Below are 21,123 nucleotides of genomic sequence, written 5' to 3'. Positions count from 1 at the left end.
ATTGATTGTTCATTGTAAATTCCTGAGGAGTTAAATGTTGACAAGTTACAGGAATAATCCTGTTTCCATCCAGAGAAGTTGTCTGACATGTTTTTAAGAGGTGCCTAGACCAAAATTTAAACATAGAGAGGATTTGATGGTCACAATACCTTCACCCTTTTGCTAGTCAGCAGGACATGACTTAGAGTTGTGCTAATTAATGTATGAGAATTAGAACATATGGCCCACCTTGGTTTTCATTCTACACCATTCTTTTGCTTTTCAGGACTCAGGATGTTCGTTATAAAAAGTTATCTCAAAACATTCTGGGGTGTGAATTTGCAGCCCAGTTCGTTGTTTTCAACTCCTAATGTGTTTACCTGGCAGTAACCATACAAAATTTCTTGCTTTCTCTGAGGCTTATGCTATTGTAAGCAGTATATGAGCATGCCAGGGGCATGGGGAGAGGTGATGCACTGTAAAACCACATCATACACAGCCTGACAGTAGCACATACCTGCATCCCGATTTGATACTGGGTGTAAGATGACATTTTTTCATAATTCAGAGTGGAAGATTACTCAAACCTGTAACTGAACCTAGTTAAGAATCTATGTTTCTCAGTACCTTACTGAAGAGAGGCAAAAATCTATATCTATATCCATATCTATATCTAGGAACAGAGGCAAGAGGAGTCAGAAAACAGAAATCTGTCTGTATGGGCATAAGACATATGCTTCTAACTGTAAACATAAAGAGCAAGTCTGACTTGTGTCCTATATATGCTTTTATTTTTTGGATTTTCATGAGAGAATACAAAAAAACAGTTTTTATTTGGTTCTTAATTTGCTGATGCAGATGTGTTCCAGAACTAGTCCAGCACAGGCAGAGCAGTTGTTGCTACCTAATCTGGTGCTCAAGTGTTTACCAGTGATGAGAATCATTTCAGTGGGTTTTGGGCCATGACTTTTTATATAAAGTGTGGTGTTACAACAGCTTTACCCAGGTAATGAGATGTACTCTATGAAATCTGAAAAAAGGTAGGACAGAGGCATGAAAACTCAGTCTCTAAGATGATGTAGAGCTGATAGTGCCATGTTTATCTGGGGATCTGGGCCCTTGTGTTGCTGCTGTGTTCCTGCATAGCATATGGCAGCCTCTCCTGCACAGCAGAGGCACTGATTCATGAGCTCTTGAAGTTCTTGCTTCTTGTGTGATGAAGGTCATTAAAGGGAAAAGGTGGCAAATTTTAACACTGTTGATCAAATATCTACCTGTTTGCCTAGCATAGCTGACTACAGACTAGTCAGTCTTATTTTTCTTATTTTGTCTGGCAGACAGCAGGAGTTTTTTGTGTTCCTCCTGCCTTTTGTTAACAAACTGCCACTTCCCTCTAATTGCACCTGCTGTGCTGGCAATCGTGTTGTGTATAATAGTACATCTACCTGGGGAGACAATGGGGAGGCTGTGAAATATCCAGGAAGGAATGTGCGTTCATAAATTGTGTGACTTATTTTAGCCCTTCAGAGATTAGGGGGAGGGAGGCAGGGGCAGAGAGGCGAGGAGGAGACGTTTACAGAAGAGCAACAAAATCCAATTTGCAGAATATGCAACTGAAAAAATATTCCTTTTCTTTATTTTTTTTCTTCTCCTTCCTTAAGATCCAGACAGCCCTGAGGCACAAGTCCGAGATCGAGCATCACCGCAATAAGATCCGGCTCCGCGCCAAGCGTAAAGGGCACTACGAGTTCCCAGTGGTGGATGACGTGGTGGTGGTTGACTCCAAAGAACAGCACAGAATATATCGCAAGGCACAGATGCAGATTGACAAGATCTTGGACCCTGGAGGCAGTGTGCCTACTGTTTTCATAGAGCCCAGGAAGAGGTAGGGATTTCAAAGATGCAACAAACAATTTTCTTTTACGGTCAGTGCCCAAACTACATCAAAATTGTGCTTTTTAACTGTCAGAGCTTAAAATAATTTTGATCACTTAGTTGAATTTGAGTTATCTAGATGAAAAGGAACGGATTGTTCTAAACACTTCTATTTATTTCGGTATAGGCCACTATGTTTTGATTTCAAATTATTTTTTGCAAGTTCTCAGCAGTAAATTCTTGATAAATAAGCCCAGATGTATGAAAACAGCCCTAAAACAATTTAGTATTTGCTCTGCCATTTGTTTGGATAATTCTTGTGTGGTGTAGAGGGATCAAAATTTCAATATCAGCACAAAAAAAAAAACCAACTTCAAGTAATATAGATGCAAGTAATATAACCAGGAAGTAGTAATATTTTTATAAAGCAGAAGGTGGGGGGGCAATATGTAAAATAAGGAGAACTTTGAACAACCTAAAAGGAATGAAGATTCTGAATGTTAAAAGCAAATTCACAAATCAATTAAGATTACCCAGAGGGAGTACATAAAAGCTTATAAGGCACATCTGTCAGCCTCACAGATCTGCCTTCCTGGCCTTGTATTTGCAGAGAAAGTTTTCCCTGGGTTCTGTTTCAGGCTTATGAATGCAGGCACTATTCCTGGAGTGCTGGTTCCCAGTGGGTGCTTCTGCACTGATAGAAAGTAGCTTTTCTCCAGTGGTGTGGGTTCCTCCGCTGGTTTGCCTGGTGGGGTTAAACTCGCTGTAGCAAGCACAAAGCCTTGTTGGCAGGATGGTCTGTTGTGTGGCTGCAGATGTGTCACACATTGGGCTGGGGAGCTGGAACACAGGCTACTTGGACAGATAAATATAGGAGGGAGGTGACTGGAGAGAATTTAAGGGAAGCATGAGATGCTTTGGAGAGTTGCCAATGAGAATGTTATTAAAGAGAAGCTTGAGGAAAGACATTTGAGCTACCTAGTGGGACTGGCATGGAAAACTGGGAAATGCAAGAGAAATGGGGCTGAAGCAAGGATGACTTGGAGGAAATGGGCAGAGGAGTTCAACCTTGAGAAGAAAAATTTCAAAAATAAATGTGATTACCTTTGTATCTCTCTCTCTCTCTCTCTCTGCTTTTTCTTTTTTTCCTGTTAAGTTCTCGTGCAAAACGTTCTCCCAAGCAGCGCCGTCGCCATCAGATAAATGGGAGTCCGATTGATGCCGAAAAGGACAGGTTAATCACAACTGACAGTGATGGGACATACAAGAGGCCTCCAGGAGTCAATAATTCTGCATATATTGTATGTATGTCTCTTGAATGGCAGGAATGTTCTGATGATGATGACAGTTGTGACATTGGCAGGTTTTTGGCCTTCTGTTTATGATCCGTATGATATGGTTAGTTTCAGTCATGTAGTTAGCATCCAAATCAAAATGAAATAAGGATTTCATTGACAGTCTCTGATTATTAAGCAGAAAAAAATCTGCCAAGTATTTCTTGATCTTACGGAGGCTGAGAACCAAAGCCTTGTTTTCATTAATGCCACTGTGTTATGCACATGAAAGTGTGCTTGACATGTTCCACAATATCTTAAACATAGTTCCGCTGTAGTCCAATTTGCTGGATGTTATATAGTCATATATTACAGAAAATTTCATCCTTTGCTCTTACAGAGTGGAAGACTCAGGTCTTTTTATGAGAGATTTTCTCATCTTTCAAATGCGGAAATTAATTATTAATGATAGAGAAATGTGTCTTTGTGCTACAGTAACTTAAAACAATTCTTGTGCAATGTCTTGAAAGTAAATTTTGTTTCACATCTGAAAAAAGAAAGACACTGGAGAATACTTCTGTTCAATCATATCTGTGTCACAAACAGTATTTAGGCATCTTTAACCACTTATAAGCAGATTTCATAAAGCCAAATGCTAATATTGGAAGCCCCTGGACAGTTCTTCTCTTTAAAGATAGTTTAATAATTTTAAGAATTTCACTGTTAGCCGCATATGCGGTCAGGCAACTCTGATGTCGATTTCTGCAGTTTCCCTTTGCCTTCAAACATGAGTGTGAAGATTTTAATGTCATGCTGCAGTAGAATGAATTATCATCTGAAGCTGTTTAATTAAGACATGGCACACAGCAGGCTCAGCCCCTTTGGCATCTGCAGTGAGACTGCTCAGAATGCTAAGTTCCTAATAAAGTAGAGGCTTGTGCCTCTTGACAACTGATTTTGCAGTCTGCATGCAGTGGTAAGAATGAGCTCTGATAATAAGCCTGCTGCTGTAAAGCTCGTTTAATTTCCTCTCACTGATGAACAATAGGCCCATGTGGTAAGATCCCAGGTAGTAATTATGATGCATGCCTAAGGTATTGCTGCAATGAAGCACTTACATGAATCCCATTCAGGTGATGCTCCCAAGTTCAAGTTCCATGCAGGTAATCACTTAGTTCCTTAACAGCATCCTTTCTGTGTTTTTTCTAGGAGGTGATAATTGTTTAATGTTACTGCTGATGTGGTCAGTTATAAGCTAAAGACTGAATTAAATTTTTAGAACTGCTAAAGCTGCAAAGTCGTCAGAGATGTAGACAGATTATTGGGTTTTTTCTGGGTGGAGAAATGCTCTCTGCATGACTTCATTACATGCTTGCAAACCACAAGGTTTCTGTTATAGCTGAGTAACTCCTGCACAAAGCTCTGCTGCCTTACCTGAGATCAGAGTCCTTCAAATCACTCTGAATGAAGTATTTGAGCTGCCGGTGTTACGTATGTGCATGCAGAAGCAGGGAGGATGAGGGCAGATGCTGGTGCTGGCAAAGACAGTGCCGCTCAGACCGAATGCCCACGGGGCTTGAAGCTGGTAGATACTCTCTGTGCCCGCCCTTCACCTTGTCTGCGTTTCCCGCAGTCGGACCCGGACCTGCCCGCCGAAGCGCAGCCGTCGTCCTCCGCGGAGGCGGGCAAGTTGTGCGGGCTGCCCGCGCACGCGGTGCCGCAGTACGTGCCCCCGCAGCCGTCCATCGAGGAGGCTCGGCAGACCATGCACTCGCTGCTGGACGATGCCTTCGCGCTGGTGGCTCCCAGCAGCCAGGCGGCCGCTCCCGCAGCCGTGCCGCCGCCCGCGGGCCCCGCAGGACAGCCGGTAAGCTGCTGCTGGGCAGGGCTGGGAGCAGAGGCGTGATGAAAAGGCATCTCTGGGCAGGGAGACAGCACCCGCTGAGCCACAGCCGCTCTTGTTGTGCCCTTGCTGTCAGGGCTTACCACAAATAGGAATAACAGTTCTTTACTAGGAAAATGAAAATAAAATTACGGTAATACAAAAAAACAAAACACTGACCGAGTCAGAATACAACCTGACACCGTGTCAGGGTGTTGGTAGCAGTCTGATTAAATGGATTTGATCCATTAAACCACGATTAAATGGTGGCTGCAGTCCTCCTGCAGAGGCAGGTGTGGTTTTGTTGAAGCAGTGCTCCCGTAGAAGGGTGTGGTTTTCCTCTGGAATCCAGTGGGAAAAGGCTGCTCTGATGTTCCAAATCTCAGTTTTTATCTAGGTAGGAAAGGCTTGGCTCCTCCCCCTGGGTGGAGCATCTGCCACTGGGTGATGTAATTTTATCAGTCATGCAGTGGGACTTAATGGCCCTTTAACAGATGATGTCTCCCTGGGGAAAGAATGGGTCATGGAAAAGATAAAAACACTGCCCCACCTGGTTTTAACAGGTGATGATAGAACACATGCTTTTGGTTACATCCTGCATTGCAACCCAAGACAAGGATGATTTCAGTTCTTCTCAGTTAGGGTCTTTCACAAGTTAGTCTTGCTGTGCCTGAGAGTAAAACTTTTATTTCTTCTTTTTTAAATATGTGTGGTAGCTCCTATTTTGACAATGAAAGAAAATATGTATTTGGCATAGGTCATATTTTTCAATAGGATATCCAAAAGCTTTCATGAAGGGAGAAGGTATGGGGGAGCAGGGCTTGTGTGTGTTATTTATCACTTTTGGTGGAGCACTGAAACACCTGGATAATCTCGTAGCTCATCCCAAGTTTTGATGAGTCTGAACCCTGTAGTCTTTCTGCTGCAGTCTGATGCTGTTTGAGGTCAAAAGCGATTTCCAAATGCAAAGCTTGCTTTTTTGCTAAGTAGACATTGGAGCAGGTTCATGATCTTCTGCAAGTGAGAAAAGTATTCCTGAAAGTTTTTAAATTAAGGCTCCGACCACACAGAAGAGACTGTACCTGCTGTAGCAGTGATTCCCAGATCTTCTTGTGCTCCTTTGTCAAACTAAACTTGCTATGGTTGCCATCAAATCCTACATACAGGTTTAGTGATCTCTGCCATTCATCACTTAAAAAGCTGACTGTGGACTTACCAAGGTATGCATTTTGATTTTAATTTTTTTTAATTCTTCTGACAGAGATACATGGAATTCGGAATGACTCCGCCAACAGCACCAGGTCTTCTACCAAGGTAGCTTTTTACTGATAAAATTATAATTTATTATTTTCCTTGCAATTTCTCCAGATTTATCACTGGCACGGGTATCTTATTATGCAAAGTACTGTATAAATGAAAAGTAACAAGAGTCCAAATCCAGTCTGTTATTTATTTATGAAACATAAATGACATATGCATGCTGTATAGAATCCAAGCCTCTGTTTAAAAGAAATATGTTTCTCGCCCCTCAGCTGCAGAGATAGCCTTCCAATATTCAGTAAACCACTGAGTCTGAGCTTTTGGAGAGCCTGAAACAGTTACTCAGATGCATGTAATTCTCCCAGTACTCTTGCTTTCATCTTGTTTCTGTATCCTCAGGGCAACACTCAGTCACAACAGCTTTCATATGACTAACAGATTCATTCTATTTTTAGCTGAGTTGAGAATAAATGACAGAGCGCAGTGACCCTCACAGAGAAAGTCTGCCTTGCAGCCCTATTATTATAAAATCCAGGGAAGAACAAATTTTCCATCTTCTCCTGCCCTTGCTGTGGGAGAATTGTGTAAAGGGGAGAAAACAGTTGTCCAGGTGATTGTTAATTTAGTTTTTGGTTCCTGTGTTTTAACCACATACGAATTTGGACACTTGAGTCATAGTACCCACTGGGATAAGACTTGTCTCACCCTCTCCAAGCCACTGCAGCCAGGCTGGTAATATGGTGGCCTTGTGCTGCTCTCTCATTACCTTATTAGAGTTCACTATATGAGATGAAATCCCACAGCTTCTCATGTCATTCATCAGACTTCATCTGAAGTCTTCACTGCCTTGGAGACTTGATGGTAAAATGGCTGTGAAGAACTTTATTTATTGTTCTGCAATCTGGTTTTGAGAGGACCAAATAGAAAAGGAGGAGTTTCTAAGCATCTTGCTTAGTTCTTGGCTGGAGGTGACATTTTGTGTGAGTGGAGCATACATGGAATGGCCCACAGTATGGCATGTGGTGTCCTTTTTATAATTTAGGTTACCTTGAAGATTATGAGCTTTGAGTCTGCCAGGGTAAAGCATAACCAAGTGTTTGTTATTGAGGAGATTTTGTCTGTGTTGGCCTGTTATATACTCAGGGAAAATGTAATAAATTGATCATGAAAGTGCTGTAGTCTGTGTTAATACACCTGACCAAGATAGTGTCTTCACAACATATTTTTTGTTCAGAAGTTTATCATTCTTTGGCATAGGCAGTCTGAATTCATGTAAATTGAAAAAGTTCAAATGCTGGCTTTGCCAGTGTCAACAGATTAAGTTGACAATCTGCAAAGTCATTGATTTGAACAGAAGTTCCTCTAAGTTTTTGTTAAAATTGAAGCATTCCTAAAGATTGGGCAATAGAAAACAAGGAAGGAGTTGTCACAGTGCAGTGGGAGTTATTCTTAAAATCCAAAGATAATGATAAACAAATTGATAGAAGCAGTGTACCAGTTAGAGTAAGGAAAAATAACCTGAGGTCAGTGTGATTAGGTAGCATGTATCAATGTCATAGTCCACTGGGTTAAATATCCAATGCATGGAATAATAGTTGGGTGAGCATACTGTTCTGTTCTCTGTAGTAATAACACCATCAGCATCTTTAATGGGGTGGAACCAACCTGGGGAAAAAATTAAATGTAAGAGACCTAGGTCACATAACATCTAGGCAGTCATAAAGGCACAATGGACAGCTTTTGCCAGAAAATGGTTATTGAATCATGCAACAGAGATATGTATACTGAGCTATAGTAGATTACTAGTGTCAAAAATGCTTTTTGGAGTGGTATCTCCTGACTTAAATGACTAGAGATAATTTTGGGGTTTTCTTGGATGTGCAGAAATTGAAAGCTGAGTTTCAGTCTGGAAATGGGAAGGATCACTGGAAAGTCTGTATGATACAGATACAGAGCTGTATTCTGGTTTTATAGTCTTACCTGATCTTTGACTTTAGAGAGAAGCTATAACTATCTATTATAAAGAAGATTGAGAAGGTGAAGCCTTATTAAATGTGAACCTTTCAAGTGCAAACACATCAGCAATATAGAGTTTATTTCCTGTCCTCTGAAAAATTGGCACAGAAAAAAATACATTTGCAGTAACAGTGAGAAAATATTTTCTTTTAACAGCATAAAAAAATTAGTAATTCATCAGCTTCAAAATTCCAGCTCAACACTGCAGGCATAAAGGGCCAGATCACATCCTTTACTGATTACAGTGATTAACATAACAGAGGTTATGTTGTTAAACATTACCTACCCACTGAAGCATTTATTTTCACTAGGTTATGTGGCTGGAAATGGTTTCCTCTGGATTTTCTGAGTGGACAGGTGGGGGTTGTATATGAGGGAACTGGGGAAATTCTTGCCCTTCTACAATGGGATTGTTACAGCTTGAAGCCCTTAAACCTCCTCCATTTAGTAACACTTCATGCCTAGTAGCTGGTATTTTATTTACAATTACTTGTTTGTGCTTTATTAGGCAATTTATTATGTCAACTTTCTTTGCTATCTGGCTGTCATATGAAGGTGGATAGTTTTCCAAATAAAGCACAGATCAAGAATAGTCTGAGTTAGATGCAGTCACAGGATTTTGTGGTAAAACAAAGGGGTGTAAAAAAGATCTTGAGGAATAGAATACCATGTAGCCTTGGAGGGCTAAGATGCCATTGTGGTAAAAGGCATGGAAAACTCATCCCTAGCCCTCACTTTGTGTCATTCCATGTGCCTGAGTTTGGCTGCTTGTTTCAGTTTTCTTCATTTACACTCACACAATTAGTGAAGTTAGATGGATTACAGTTTGTGTTGTTAACTCTTTTTAGAAAATATATAACCGTGACCACCAGCACCAGCCTGATTGATAGGAAATAATAATTTCAATATGCATTGCATTTCTTCATATGTGCTAATGACAGCTTTGAGTCGTTTCATGAATCTTAAAGAACACAGTTTTGAAAACTTCCTGAAATACTGTCAGAATACTTCATAAAGTAGTAATTGTTCACAAAATACACATCATGCAGTTTGTTTTGGTTTAGACCAAAAGTGTGTGCCTAGAAACTCTTCGAGTAGAATCAGGTTTGTTGCTGAGGTAAGCAGCTACATCACTGCTGAAGTCTTTCTCTTTTTTTTTCTTTGAAGATACTTTTTTTCCCCCCAGGGGAAAACAAGATTTCAAGATCTGTGAACTTCTTTCTCTGCATTGAGGAGACTGCAACATGTGAAAAACACTTGTGTAAAATTTTGTTAAAACATACTCTTGAGATGTAAATATTTTCCTCAACACTGAAGGTTACAATTACATTAAAAGGCATGAAGAACTGCTGCACGAGGCACACCTGCATTATCGTTTCATTTTAATCCCGAGTCCTTTTCCACAGGCAGAACTTTGGGCCAGGTTTCCTTGCGCCTGCAGAGTTAATGCACGGAGAGCAGCCGCCCCCTGAGGTCCAGTACTCCTCCAGAGGGATGTTCTCAGAGGAAATGCCCCCCGTGGCACGGCCGCGGCCGGTGGGAAGCACTGCAGGTACGCGCCAGGGGAACCTGCAGGGAAATAACTGAGCCCTTCCGTGCCTGTTCTTAGCCAAGGTCACCATTGAGATGTCATTCTCCTTCAGCTGATACATGTGATATGTGGTATTTGTCCTCAATGCCCAAAAAAAAGATAAAGATCATTGAGTGATGTTAACTTTACTTTTCATAGGACCTTGCAGAAAAAGGAAGTGCTTTGCCCCCTTTTTAGTATCTTAAAAGCACTGGTTATCACAAAGCGTATTTTCTCAAAACCCCCTTCTCTAAGAATGGAAAATTACTTGTTTTAGAGATTACTATATATGCTAGCTTTTCATTTCTAACTCCTCCTTCTGTGCTAAATGAACTAATTGATGCATCCCATATCAGCATGCTAAATAGCAAAATTTTTTAATACATCTCTACATCTGTGTTTCTTATTTCTCTTTGTAGAATTGTATGCATTGAAGCAGTATCTCTTAGTTTTAGATTGAATTATCTATTTCTGCTGTCCCGCATGAAATCACCTTTCCTGATTTGGTTGAGGTAATTTTGATAGCAGTCACCAATGCCATCATGAATAAGATGGTAATATCAAATGGCAGCTAAGCAGCACTTTTATGAATAAAATATTGTATTGCTATGCAAATGTTGCACTTAATTTTCTCCCAGATAAATATTTTCTTCCTTGAAAAAGACTGGAAATATGATCATATACTTACGTCAGGAGCCCACTTTTGATAGTTGCTCTCATCTTCCTGTAAATGTTAAGTGAATGAAAATAGTAGGAATGGAGTAACTATTACAGCTTAATGATGGTTATTTTATTCTCTGATTCACACTATAGTCTAAATGTTCTTACGTATTCTGTTTAAAGTTTGGAGGTACTTCATATACTTAGTTTCTGTCCCTCAGCATAATTATGTGTAAATATGGAACTTCTCAAATATTGGGGGGTTTTCAGAGAAAATAGGAAAGTGATCTAACTGTCCATCACGTAAATCACACTGTTGTTTTTGTCTTTTCCTCCCCTTTGTACATACACACAGTTTTATGTATCTCTAGGTTAAATGTGTTTCATTTCTGATGAATAATAAAGTATTGTTAGTAATTCTAAGAAAAAAAATATAAATGACATTTCCCTGTGGGAGAAAATTAAGGAAGAAGGAAAGCTGGCATGTTGTTGCATCTCTTGCAATTAATGGTGGCAGCTATCCTTGCATACGTTTGAAAGCAGTGGGAGGGAGGGAAGGGAGAGAGAAGGAGGAGATTGGCTTTTGGGCTGGAAGGAGATACAGTGTGTTCTGACCTTCTCCTTAGCTAATGACAGCATCGTTTAATATTTAACCACAAAGCAAAGCTGAGAGAAGCACACTCTTACATGGCCATTTATTTTGTTCTTCACAGCCCTGGAACAGGAGGCAGTCTGCAGAGTTAGGGTCTTGCCAGTGTAATGCAAATGAGGTGTGCCACTGGAGCAAATGTCTTCTCTTTGCTGCTGAGTAATTGACATGAGAGCGTTGCCAGAGCTTTCAGTAAGCACTGTTTAGAAAAGGCTGGCATGTTTTTTGGAATGGAGAGTAGCCCATGACAGAGATGCATGTATCTCAACCTCTTCTTTCAGTGCAGTACCATGAAATGCATCACACTCACATGAGCTGCACAAAATGCACATAACTTTTCTGTCTTTATTCCACACTGACAGCCTTCTTCCTACTGATTTTTATTAATTGCACAGAAACAGAGCTCCATTTTCTCGTCTCCTGCTTCCAACAAAGTTTTATGTTATCATGTGTCTTGCCCTGCAAACTTGACTGTGTATAAAGATGAAAAAAAACCAATATTTGCTTTTAAGGTTCTCAGATACAGCACCTCACTCAGGTGGGAATTGCTAGCAGGATCGGAGGCCAACCAGTGGAGATCCCCTCAGGCAGAGCAGGGCATGGCCAGCCGGGGGGGCCAGGGTGGCCCCAGTATCGTGGAGAGGATGAATGTGCTAGGCGAGATGCAGTGAGTACTGTTACACATTTGCATAGTTTCCAAAGTAGTGATATGTTTGGGTATTTTTTTCTTGCATTACTGTTTGGAACTTTTCCCCCCTGGAATACTTTTAGTTGCTTCTCTGACATTCTTTGCTTTGCTCTTCAAACCCTTGTTAGCTCTTCTGACTTCTGCTTGCTGTTCTTTCACCTTTGCTTCTCCAAATATTTTCTCTCATTTTACCCTAACCTTTTTTTTTTTTCTCACTTGAGGCTTTCACCCATTAATTGCAGTTCATCCAGTTCTGCTTCTGAGCTCCAGCAGAGGTGGATACTGCTTTCCATTCCTTCTTTGAAATATGCCTCTATATTTTGAGATCATTGTCATTAGAAAGCATTGAATTAAATTGTCCCAGGTTACCATCCTATTTTATATGCATAAAGTTCTTTTATCTTCTGTATCAGTTCTAACAGTGGGAGTCAGGGCAGGGGAAAAAGGTACATACTTGCACATAACATTAGAGGTGTTTGTAAACAAGTTACTTTCCTGGCCTAAGTCAGCAGTATGTGGTAAATGAATACCTACTCATTTGCCTGTGTTGCCCAGGCAGCCAAGGTGATTTCATGGCAGCAGTACTTCTAGAGGCTGACATTTCTGATTCAGCCAGATGTGTGAGGCTGAAGATACTATATGGTCTTGCCAGGAGAGAGACACTTGCCTGCTACCAGTCCCTCTTTGGTGTACTTGCATCCTGGAGCAGACTGACCTGTGACAGGTTTATTGCAGTACTCTTGGGAGTGACAGCTTTATGCTTCTTCTTTTGATTCTTAGTTTAAACGATATTTTTCTGGTTTTGTCCTTGAGGGAAGAAGGCAGGATCTCCTCTTTTTGCAGATTTAGGAGAGTGTGTGTTCACACTACTTGACATGGCTTTGCAGTATTGCATGATCATGGCATAACTTTGCAGAAAGGAAATGCAACAGGATGGCCTTATTTTTAGATTTTTGTGAAATTGAGCTGCCTCCACTCCAAATAAACTCAAGAGAAGCAGAATAAATTTTTTGAGAACTGGGTGCACTATTTGATACTATTCAAAAACTTCAACTGTCAAAGCCAAAAGATCTGTTTTCCCTAATTTAATGTGTTTTCTGTTCTTGAAACTGTGGCATTTGATTGCAAGATCATAATTTCAGTTTGCATCAAAAAAAGCACTTGCATGAGTGATCTTAGTATCTCAGAGATATCTCTGGGTTACCCTTTACTGACCTTTCTTTACATTTGTACTTCTTTTTTGAAAATGGCTTTTCCAGATCTGTTGGTGTGTTCCTGTTCAGGTAATTTAAATCCAGGCTGTTTTTATTTCAGTCCATCTCAGTTTAAATATTTCCTTGGCTTTGACAGAACTTTTTGCTCAGTGGTTGCTGCAGTTCATATGTTACTGCAATGTCATTTTTTTCAATTTGTTATTAAAACAACAGGGCAAAATGAGGAGATCATGAACTAAAACTTGTTTGAATTTGGTGTCATCTGATTGTAGGAAAGCTCACATATTGCCTGAACTTTCTTTTTCCTGTGAGCAATTAGTTGGGTTTTTTTTAAAGGATTCTTCTCATTAAAAAAAAAAAAAAAAAAAAAGCCTTGGTCTTGTAGCTTTCTGTAGTTAAATAATTGCCTTTACAGTTTGGATTTTTTTTCACTAGGATAGAGCTCACATTTATCTTTCCTTGTTTTGACAATGAGGCTTTACTTGCTGACAATCGTGTTCCTTATGGTGCACTATTCAACTCATCCTATGCAAACCTTGTCTTACTGTTCCCTCATTCTGAGCAAGTTTCTAAAATTAAACTCTGCATTTAGGAAGATTGAAATGTAGACCATTCTTCTTGCACACAAACTGGAGAGGGATCTGCATTTGTCTTCCTGCAATAGCACTTTTCCTCACAGGATCCTCACTCCTCTCTTCCTGAAGTCAGTACCTGATTTTCTGCTGAAATATCACATCTCATTTGTAACTCCTGGCCCAAAGCCAGTGTGCAGGGTACCACCAATTCACCTTAATTCTCCATTCAGAAGGCCCAGGGCAACCAGAATAATGACAGCATTTCCTTAGCTGACACAAAGTAGTATCCTGAGCAAGTGCTCATCAGAGCAGCAGAACAAATGAAGCCTGGCTTCTTACAGCTAGGTTCAGTGTCTTGCATATTTCCACCCCCCTCCAGCACCTGGCTTCTCCTCCTACTCATCTACAGTTCCCTGTAGCTTTGCACTCTTCTTCCAAGCCTTCCTCTAGGTTTCCAGTGTTTCCCCAAAGATACTCCTATCATTTCACTCTATTTTTCTACTCAGCTGCCCACTCTAGTGTCTCTAAAAATCTCACCCAACTTAGTTGTCTCTCAAGTTCCCAAGTTAGGCCCTGTGAGATACATGCTGGCTAAGAGATTGACTGCTTGAAAGAAGCAGACAGGGGCAGAAGCCCCTCAGAAGCTGATTCAATGATGGCAAATAAGGTGATAACAAATCAGGTAATGTCTAATTAGATACCAGGTTTTGTGAATTTTATGTATTTGTTCATACACACACATATACACATGTATTTCTGTGTATATATTTATATATCTAGTCAAGTTCAAATTGGCCAGAGTTCAATATTACAAACAAATTTACACTTTCATCTAATAAATCTTCATTCCTTAAGAAGGAAGATTCAGTAAAGATATGTTTGTCAATTGTTTCATACTACTGTTAGTTACCCAGAAATTTCTAGATAAAAATATATGGATATTATATAGAACTAAATATTTTTGCATATATAATGTTACATAATATATCTTTGTATGTTTCTATTATTAAATTTTTTTAAAAAGCAGCAAAAATTATTTCAGCTTTTTTGCTCCTGGTATCTGTGATTAGTAGAGGTTAAGTTTCTAAATCAAAGTGGTATTGAAATTTCACAGATCTGTTTAATTCTGGTGCTATATATGAAATCGCAGAAACACAACCTTTTCTTTTTCTGAGATATTTAAGAAAACAGTGATAAACTTAGTGTAAAAACTAGACACTATGGTCATCTGACTCCCTAACTTCCCTTAACAAACCATTCTCATGGTGGTAATTTAGTGCAGCATGAGATAGGAGCTGAATCACATAGTATGTTTTGATGTGAAAGTAACCTGAATATAATTTAGGTTGCTGTTAAGACTCGTGTATCAAGGAGTGTTTCCTTTTAATATTTTTTTGTCATCTCTTCTCTATAAACCCACAGAGTACTTGTCAGGTTTGCCAACTCTAGACTGCACATATGAATTAGTTTCAGGTTTCACTGCCAAATGAATAATTCTGAACAATCAAGAGACCCATTCTTTCCTTTCTGATACTGAAATCACCTTTCTTTTATAAGAAATAAGGCGGGATGTTACTTGGAAACCCTTTACCTATCATTCCTCTATTAAAGCCTCTTTTCCTCTTCATCTGTCTCCCAAAATTAACTGTGTAAAGGAGGAGTGCTGTATGTGAGCTGCACAGGAGGCTCAGAATCTATTATTAGTTCTACTTTATACAAAATGGCTGAAGTTGTATTCTTTTGTATTATGAGAGATTTTAAGGAACTCGCTCCCATGCATTTTTGTGTTCACTGCCACTGATGCTCTAGGTCCCCATATCCTTCCCAGGCTCTGCTTTGTTATGTCTTCATTCCTCTCCCCCTAGCTCCCAAATCCTCCTCTAGCTGACCTTGCTGTCCTTTCTTCCCCATCAGGCTGCTTTCTCTGCTACTCCTTAAGGCTTGTCCCCAGAGAAAGGTAGTGCTCCCTGGCTTGTGATGGCTGTGGTCTGGATCTGCTGCTCCCCCTGAAAGGGGATCACATTGCTTTGTTCCCACGTGTGCGTTCGACTCCTCTGTGCCCAGTGTTTGCTTCAGGCTGTCTCAGCCTTCAGCAATACGAGGCAAGAGGAAACACTTGCTTCAGGGTTCAGCTGGAATCTAGATCTGCAAAGTGTACCTTGTTTGTGTCCATGCTGGGAATTGGTGCAGTCATCTGGTGTACTGTAAATCCATGCTTTGTTTTAGTGTAAGCAGATTGTCTGCAGAAAGACAAGTCATAAACTCAGATTTATGTTCTCCGTTTCTCTTGTTTTGTTAGAAAATGTATGTTACTGAACAAAGGCAGAATTAACCCTTTCTGCCCTGAAACAATGATTGTACCTAAGCTGGGAGTGTGTTTCTCATATATTGGGTATGGAAAAATCTGTTCTTTCAAATCCAAGTAGTTTTCTTCTGCTGCTTCTTCTGTTGACAGTGTTTTCCTGGGCACTGGTCAGTCACAGGGTCCTCAAAAGTGTACAGTCTGAACAGGCAAAGCAGGCAGAAAAAGGGAAGGTGGAAATTGTAGTATCTCTGCTTATAAATAGTATGGAGAAATGACAGCCAGGAAAAAAGTGATTTGCCTGCTGTCTTTTAGGAAGCTGATGGAAGTGGATGGTAAGATAAGACAATTCTGTTAATTTCCAGTCTTGTGGGGTTTCTCCCCACCTCCTTCCATTTCAGTTCCTAAACATACTGTAGATTGAAAAGGGGGTCTCTGAACTTGAGGCACTCCAACAATTTTGTGTACACTTGTTTTGTGCTCCATGAGAGACATCACTCATTCACGTAACAGAAGAACTGTTGCAGCAGATAGAAGCATCTCCATGTTGCTTTCCCCTCTGTTTGCCTTTTTGCTTTCTTGTCTTTTCTGGGATAATCATGTTTATTCAGAAAGTACAGTAATGTTTTCTCCCTTTCTCCAGACGCATATGCATGGACACCAAGAATATTCCTCCTCACCAGTATTCCAGATGCAGAGGACTTCAGCCAGGCAGCCCTCAGCACCTCCTGCTCAGCTTCCACACAACAGCCTTCAGGGCCAGGGCCTTTGCTACACCACCAGTTCCACTGAGGACCTCCAGCCAGGTCACTCGTCAGCCTCTCTTATCAAAGCAATTAGAGAAGAACTCCTGCGACTTTCTCAGAAACAGACAACAGTGCAGAACTTCCATAGTTGATTTAGCATTCCATTGCAAATCTGCCAGGTATCTGCTTCCTATGGAAGCAAAGACTTAAATCAGCAATGTTGTTCTCACAAAGGAAGGAACTTCCACAGCTCCGTGACAGCACTCTGGAAAAATCAAAAAAGGCAGCAAAATGAGAATAGTAAGGAGAGATGGGAGACAAATAGGGAAAATCATCAATGTCATCACAAGTAATATTAATTAACCTGCTAATATTACGGTGCTCCTCTTCTCTCCTTACCCTCATTTGGGCTAACACATAAATAAAACCTTAGGTCAAGAACTCAGTACTCAGCAACAACAACAACAAAAAAGACAGGAACAATCTCCAAGAATGATAGACTCCTTTTTCTAAGGAAGTAGGTGAAGTTTTGAATGAACTGAGATGACATTTTGCAATAGATTTCAAGTATTCTCATCTCTCCAGCACTTATGGGGAACTAGTTTGTGTTGCTGTTCTGCAGGATTGCAAACTGTATCAATTCAAGGGTCTTGAAGGTCGGATCTCACACAAGAATCACTTTGATTGTCAGGAACAATGGGACTACTTAGAATAAAAGTCTTTGAGTTACTTGTATCAAACTGGAACAATAATTGTTACAGCTCTGTGGTTCCAAATGGAGCTACCCTCTGCACTCTTCCTTGTTTTCCTTCTGGTGCTGAAGCTTCAAGTGTTCCTTCATCTTCAATGTTTGCAAAGTGAAACATTGGCCTTGTATAATTAAGAAAATATTTGTAGACTCATTCAGGCTGGAGAAACAAAGCAAAGCATCCAAACAGAAAGGGCTTGCTATCTAATTTGTTTAAAAATTATTGAAAACTGGAAGGGGAATACTCAGCCACAGTTGAATTTGGGGAAATGTGTGTGTATATCTTTAAAAAGACAGATTTGCATACTAAATGCTCTTGCAAAGCCAGCGATAAACTATTGCCACTCTGTAGTTTGCTTTGTGGACAGAAACCAATCCAGCCTGACTGGTACAGGGTCACCAGCATTATGTTATAAATTGATGTCCTAAATCATTGCTTATGTTTGGATCTGAATAATTTTAGTGGAAGTCAGTGACAGTTTAGAGCATTAACATAGGCTTAGATTTGCAGTTTTGAGACAGTTTCTATATTTATATTTGTTTCCACTGTCCCTTTGGACAAAGGGTAAGCATTATCCCCATGGTAAGAATGGTACGTGCCATGGAACTGTTTGTCGCTGTTTTTTTCAGAGTTTTAATTTAAAATTAGCTACGAATTTACTAATATTGGCCATTGCATAGCTGTAACTGACATAATACATATGGACATTTTGCTTAAGTCATGATTGGTTTAAGTGTTTTCATTTTCAGGTCAGAGTGAACTAAAGCTACTAAACTGGCACAGGGATGGAGGGCAGGCTCAGTGTTGGTGAGGAGGCTTGGTAGCCCTGCCTTAGGGCAATGGGCAGCAGAAGAATTAGATGCTACAGTGTAGATGTTTCAAACAGAGCAGGTGGTAGTGCTCAAGGGTCTAAGGAGCAGAGATCTGCCAGAGAGAGCATTGGCAGCTGGGCAGGGGTTGTGTTTGCCTCACCTACAGGGGTAGAAATGGCAGTGCTGAGGTACAGGTGTGTTAACAGTGGTGTGGTGGTCTTTGGCCACCACATCTGCTGCTGACTCCAGTGCACAGTTCAGTAATGGCACCAGGACTAGCTCAGACTGAAGTGAAAACACTTGGGAGGACGTGGTGGAAGAAGTCACCTCTGTACCTTACTCATGAAGTGTGTGCATCATACTCGTGGCCAGAGCCAAAACCTCAGCTGCTCGCTGATATGGAAAAAAGGTGGTATGTGTCCCTCTTCACTAGGAAACTCAGTTATTTTTCTGTTTACTTATGATCATCAAAATGCTGTATGAAACTGTTTTGAGGGACTTAGTGTAATGAAGCAGTGTAAATTAATTTTCAGTTCCCTGGCCTATGTGTAAAGCCCTCTTGGGCACTGGTTGAGGTTTGAAAGGAATCAGAGCACCAGCACAGTTGTAACAGCAGTACCAACAGTTCATTATGATTTGAATTTTTTTAAGTTTTTTGTGTGATAATTCTAGGGTAAAAATAAACATTTGTTTTCTGCCAACATTGTAAACATGAATGTTGCCAATATTTCTGCAAAATGCCAGGTTTTGAAGAATGGAGAGTGTATCAGGCAGTGTTCATTTGGTCGTTTTGACAGCACTGAAGACTGACTGTTGCTAAATGTTCCCATTAAAACCTTCTCTTTCAGACCCCATGTTCTTTTCTAGTTTAATTCTGTAGTAAGCTCAGAGACCAATGCTTATAATATTAGCCCATTACTGTAACTTCATTTCAAAAAAATGAGGTCTTCTAGGAAGTAAATTAATTTTGTCTGGTTCCAGCTATTTAAGAACAATATGTTCTCTGTGAAATAAGAGCTTTGAAATTTGCAGGTGCTTAAGCCACTTCTCATTCATTTTTTTTTGCTAGTGATGGTGATACTATTGTGAAATTCTATCTTTTTGTATTTGGATGTGTATCATTTCTCTTTTCAGTCCCTAATCTTATGAAGAACACAGGACAAATACGTACTTGTAAATAGAAGGGGTTTTCTGACGAAGAAAACCCTCTTAAAACTTTCAGTGGGATGGTTAAATATAAGAAGTCAGAAAGCTGTGTTTGGAAGTTATGTTCTCAATTGGCCAGAGACCTGATCCAGTATTCAAAAAATTGTTATGGCCTAGTCTGTATCTTCATATAGGAGGAAAAGTAACACCAATTACCAGCCACCAGTTCCAAGAGGATCCTTAACAAGGGAGACCCACGCTTTTTGCAGCTACAGGAAAAGCTGATTTTGTTGTGTGCTACAAAAGGATTCTCTGGAATGCATGTGCCAGAATGTGTGTTTCCACTTGGAAATCCTGGGAAGAGAAAATCTGTAAGCTTCTGCATCTCCATGTGCTTGAGTTCTTTTGCCAATTTTTTTTAATTGACTGATTAAAAGGCGGGAGGGGGAAAACCAAACAAACCATATTTTCCCTGAAACTTAAAGGATTCTGTACTTAAGTATCTTTTAATGAATCCACCAGTTTCTGAAAACACCAATGAGATGAAAAGTTGGTACAGGCACAGAAAGCTGTTGCCAACTGTTGCATCCATTTCCATGACTAAACCATCTGGTTCATGGAACCTTGGGCTCTTCCTTTTCTTCACAATTTTCCTTGACATTTGTGTTTAGTCTGTGTTTAGTTTGGCATATAAAAGAACTTGGCAGGATGAGAGCTACATAATTTAGCATGGTTGGTTTCCTTTTCGTGGCCAAATTGTTGACCTCCAGCCTGCTGCTTGATTATTTTTGGAGCTAAATGAAATGTTACAGTTATTTTTCATGCACTCAGTGTGGAAGGTGGGGCGTGCTTCAGTACTGTGAAATATTCTCCACCAGAATGTAACACATGGTCATGCTAGTGGCTGTGGGCTTTTGACTTAGGGAAGAAAACCTTGGTTTAGGAGGAATGGATTGCATAGGTGCTGTTCTGTAATGTTAAATATGGCACTTTGGAGCAGTAAGTGGAACCTGAGTGACTGTTTGCCATGCACAGTACTTGCAGTGGTTTGGATCAGGCTTCTTACCTAGTGGTTGGGGAGCAGCAGTGTCAGACAATGCATGCATCACCCTGCACCAAAAGCTTGGTCTGGTGTTGGCTACCCCAGTAAGGTGCACATTTATGGACAGGTAAATACACAGAGTGATCACCCAAAAGTACTTGTTCCTACTGAGCCAGTGTCTCTAAATTAGACCCTGAACAGCAGGGTTATGGCATTATCTTAGGAAGAGGCTTGTACAGCAATTGTCACTTCCCAGGAACCACAACAGCTCATGCTGTTGTTGCTAACTCATGCTTGAAAACACATTTGGTGGATTGCATAAGGAAGCTGGGTGCATATTCAAGCCCAGGTGAAGTCACCATTTGTGTTGTGGATGACAGTAGGCAGCTGAACTCACTTTTTTTAACTTTTGCCCTCAGTACATTCCCCACTTTTCCAGCTATCGTAATTTTTAGCTCAAGGAAGAAATGTGTTTTCTGTTGTGTGACTTAACTAGCAGTTCCTTGTAAACAGGTGCCAGTCCATGAAAATCCCCTATTTTGGCCAAGAGCTTTTAAGTGGCAGGATGAAGAACATTTGTGCCTTTGAGGTGGGAATGTGTTGTGGGCCATATTTTTGCAGATGCAAAGAAATAATTTTTTTTTTTTTTTTTTAATAGCACCAGTTTGGTGTGTTCTGAATATG

The 21,123-nt window shown here is 40.3% G+C and overlaps 1 protein-coding gene across 4 annotated transcripts in view; it reads left to right on the top strand.

Annotated features, from left to right (window-relative positions):
* KIAA1549 overlaps window positions 1-18,952 on the top strand; it is a 137,470-nt gene extending 118,518 nt beyond the window's left edge. Inside the window, exons 14-20 of one of the 4 annotated variants that reach the window (XR_013773944.1) lie at window positions 1,641-1,864; window positions 3,011-3,159; window positions 4,762-4,995; window positions 6,272-6,324; window positions 9,693-9,838; window positions 11,678-11,832; window positions 16,588-18,952. Coding sequence is in view for 2 of the 4 variants with exons in the window: in XM_079303414.1 (XP_079159540.1) it covers window positions 1,641-1,864; window positions 3,011-3,155; window positions 4,762-4,995; window positions 6,272-6,324; window positions 9,693-9,838; window positions 11,678-11,832; window positions 16,588-16,842 (1,212 nt within the window). In the remaining 2 variants the exon portion in view is untranslated. The remainder of the gene's footprint in view (window positions 1-1,640; window positions 1,865-3,010; window positions 3,160-4,761; window positions 4,996-6,271; window positions 6,325-9,692; window positions 9,839-11,677; window positions 11,833-16,587) is intronic. The other 3 variants (XM_079303414.1, XR_013773945.1, XM_079303415.1) reach the window with 3 other exon arrangements.
* The last annotated feature ends 2,171 nt before the right edge of the window (window positions 18,953-21,123 follow it).

This window comes from Erithacus rubecula (assembly GCF_903797595.1).
Source record: "Erithacus rubecula genome assembly, chromosome: 4".
NCBI lineage: Eukaryota > Metazoa > Chordata > Aves > Passeriformes > Muscicapidae > Erithacus > Erithacus rubecula.
This window is presented reverse-complemented; position numbering and strand designations above follow the sequence as displayed.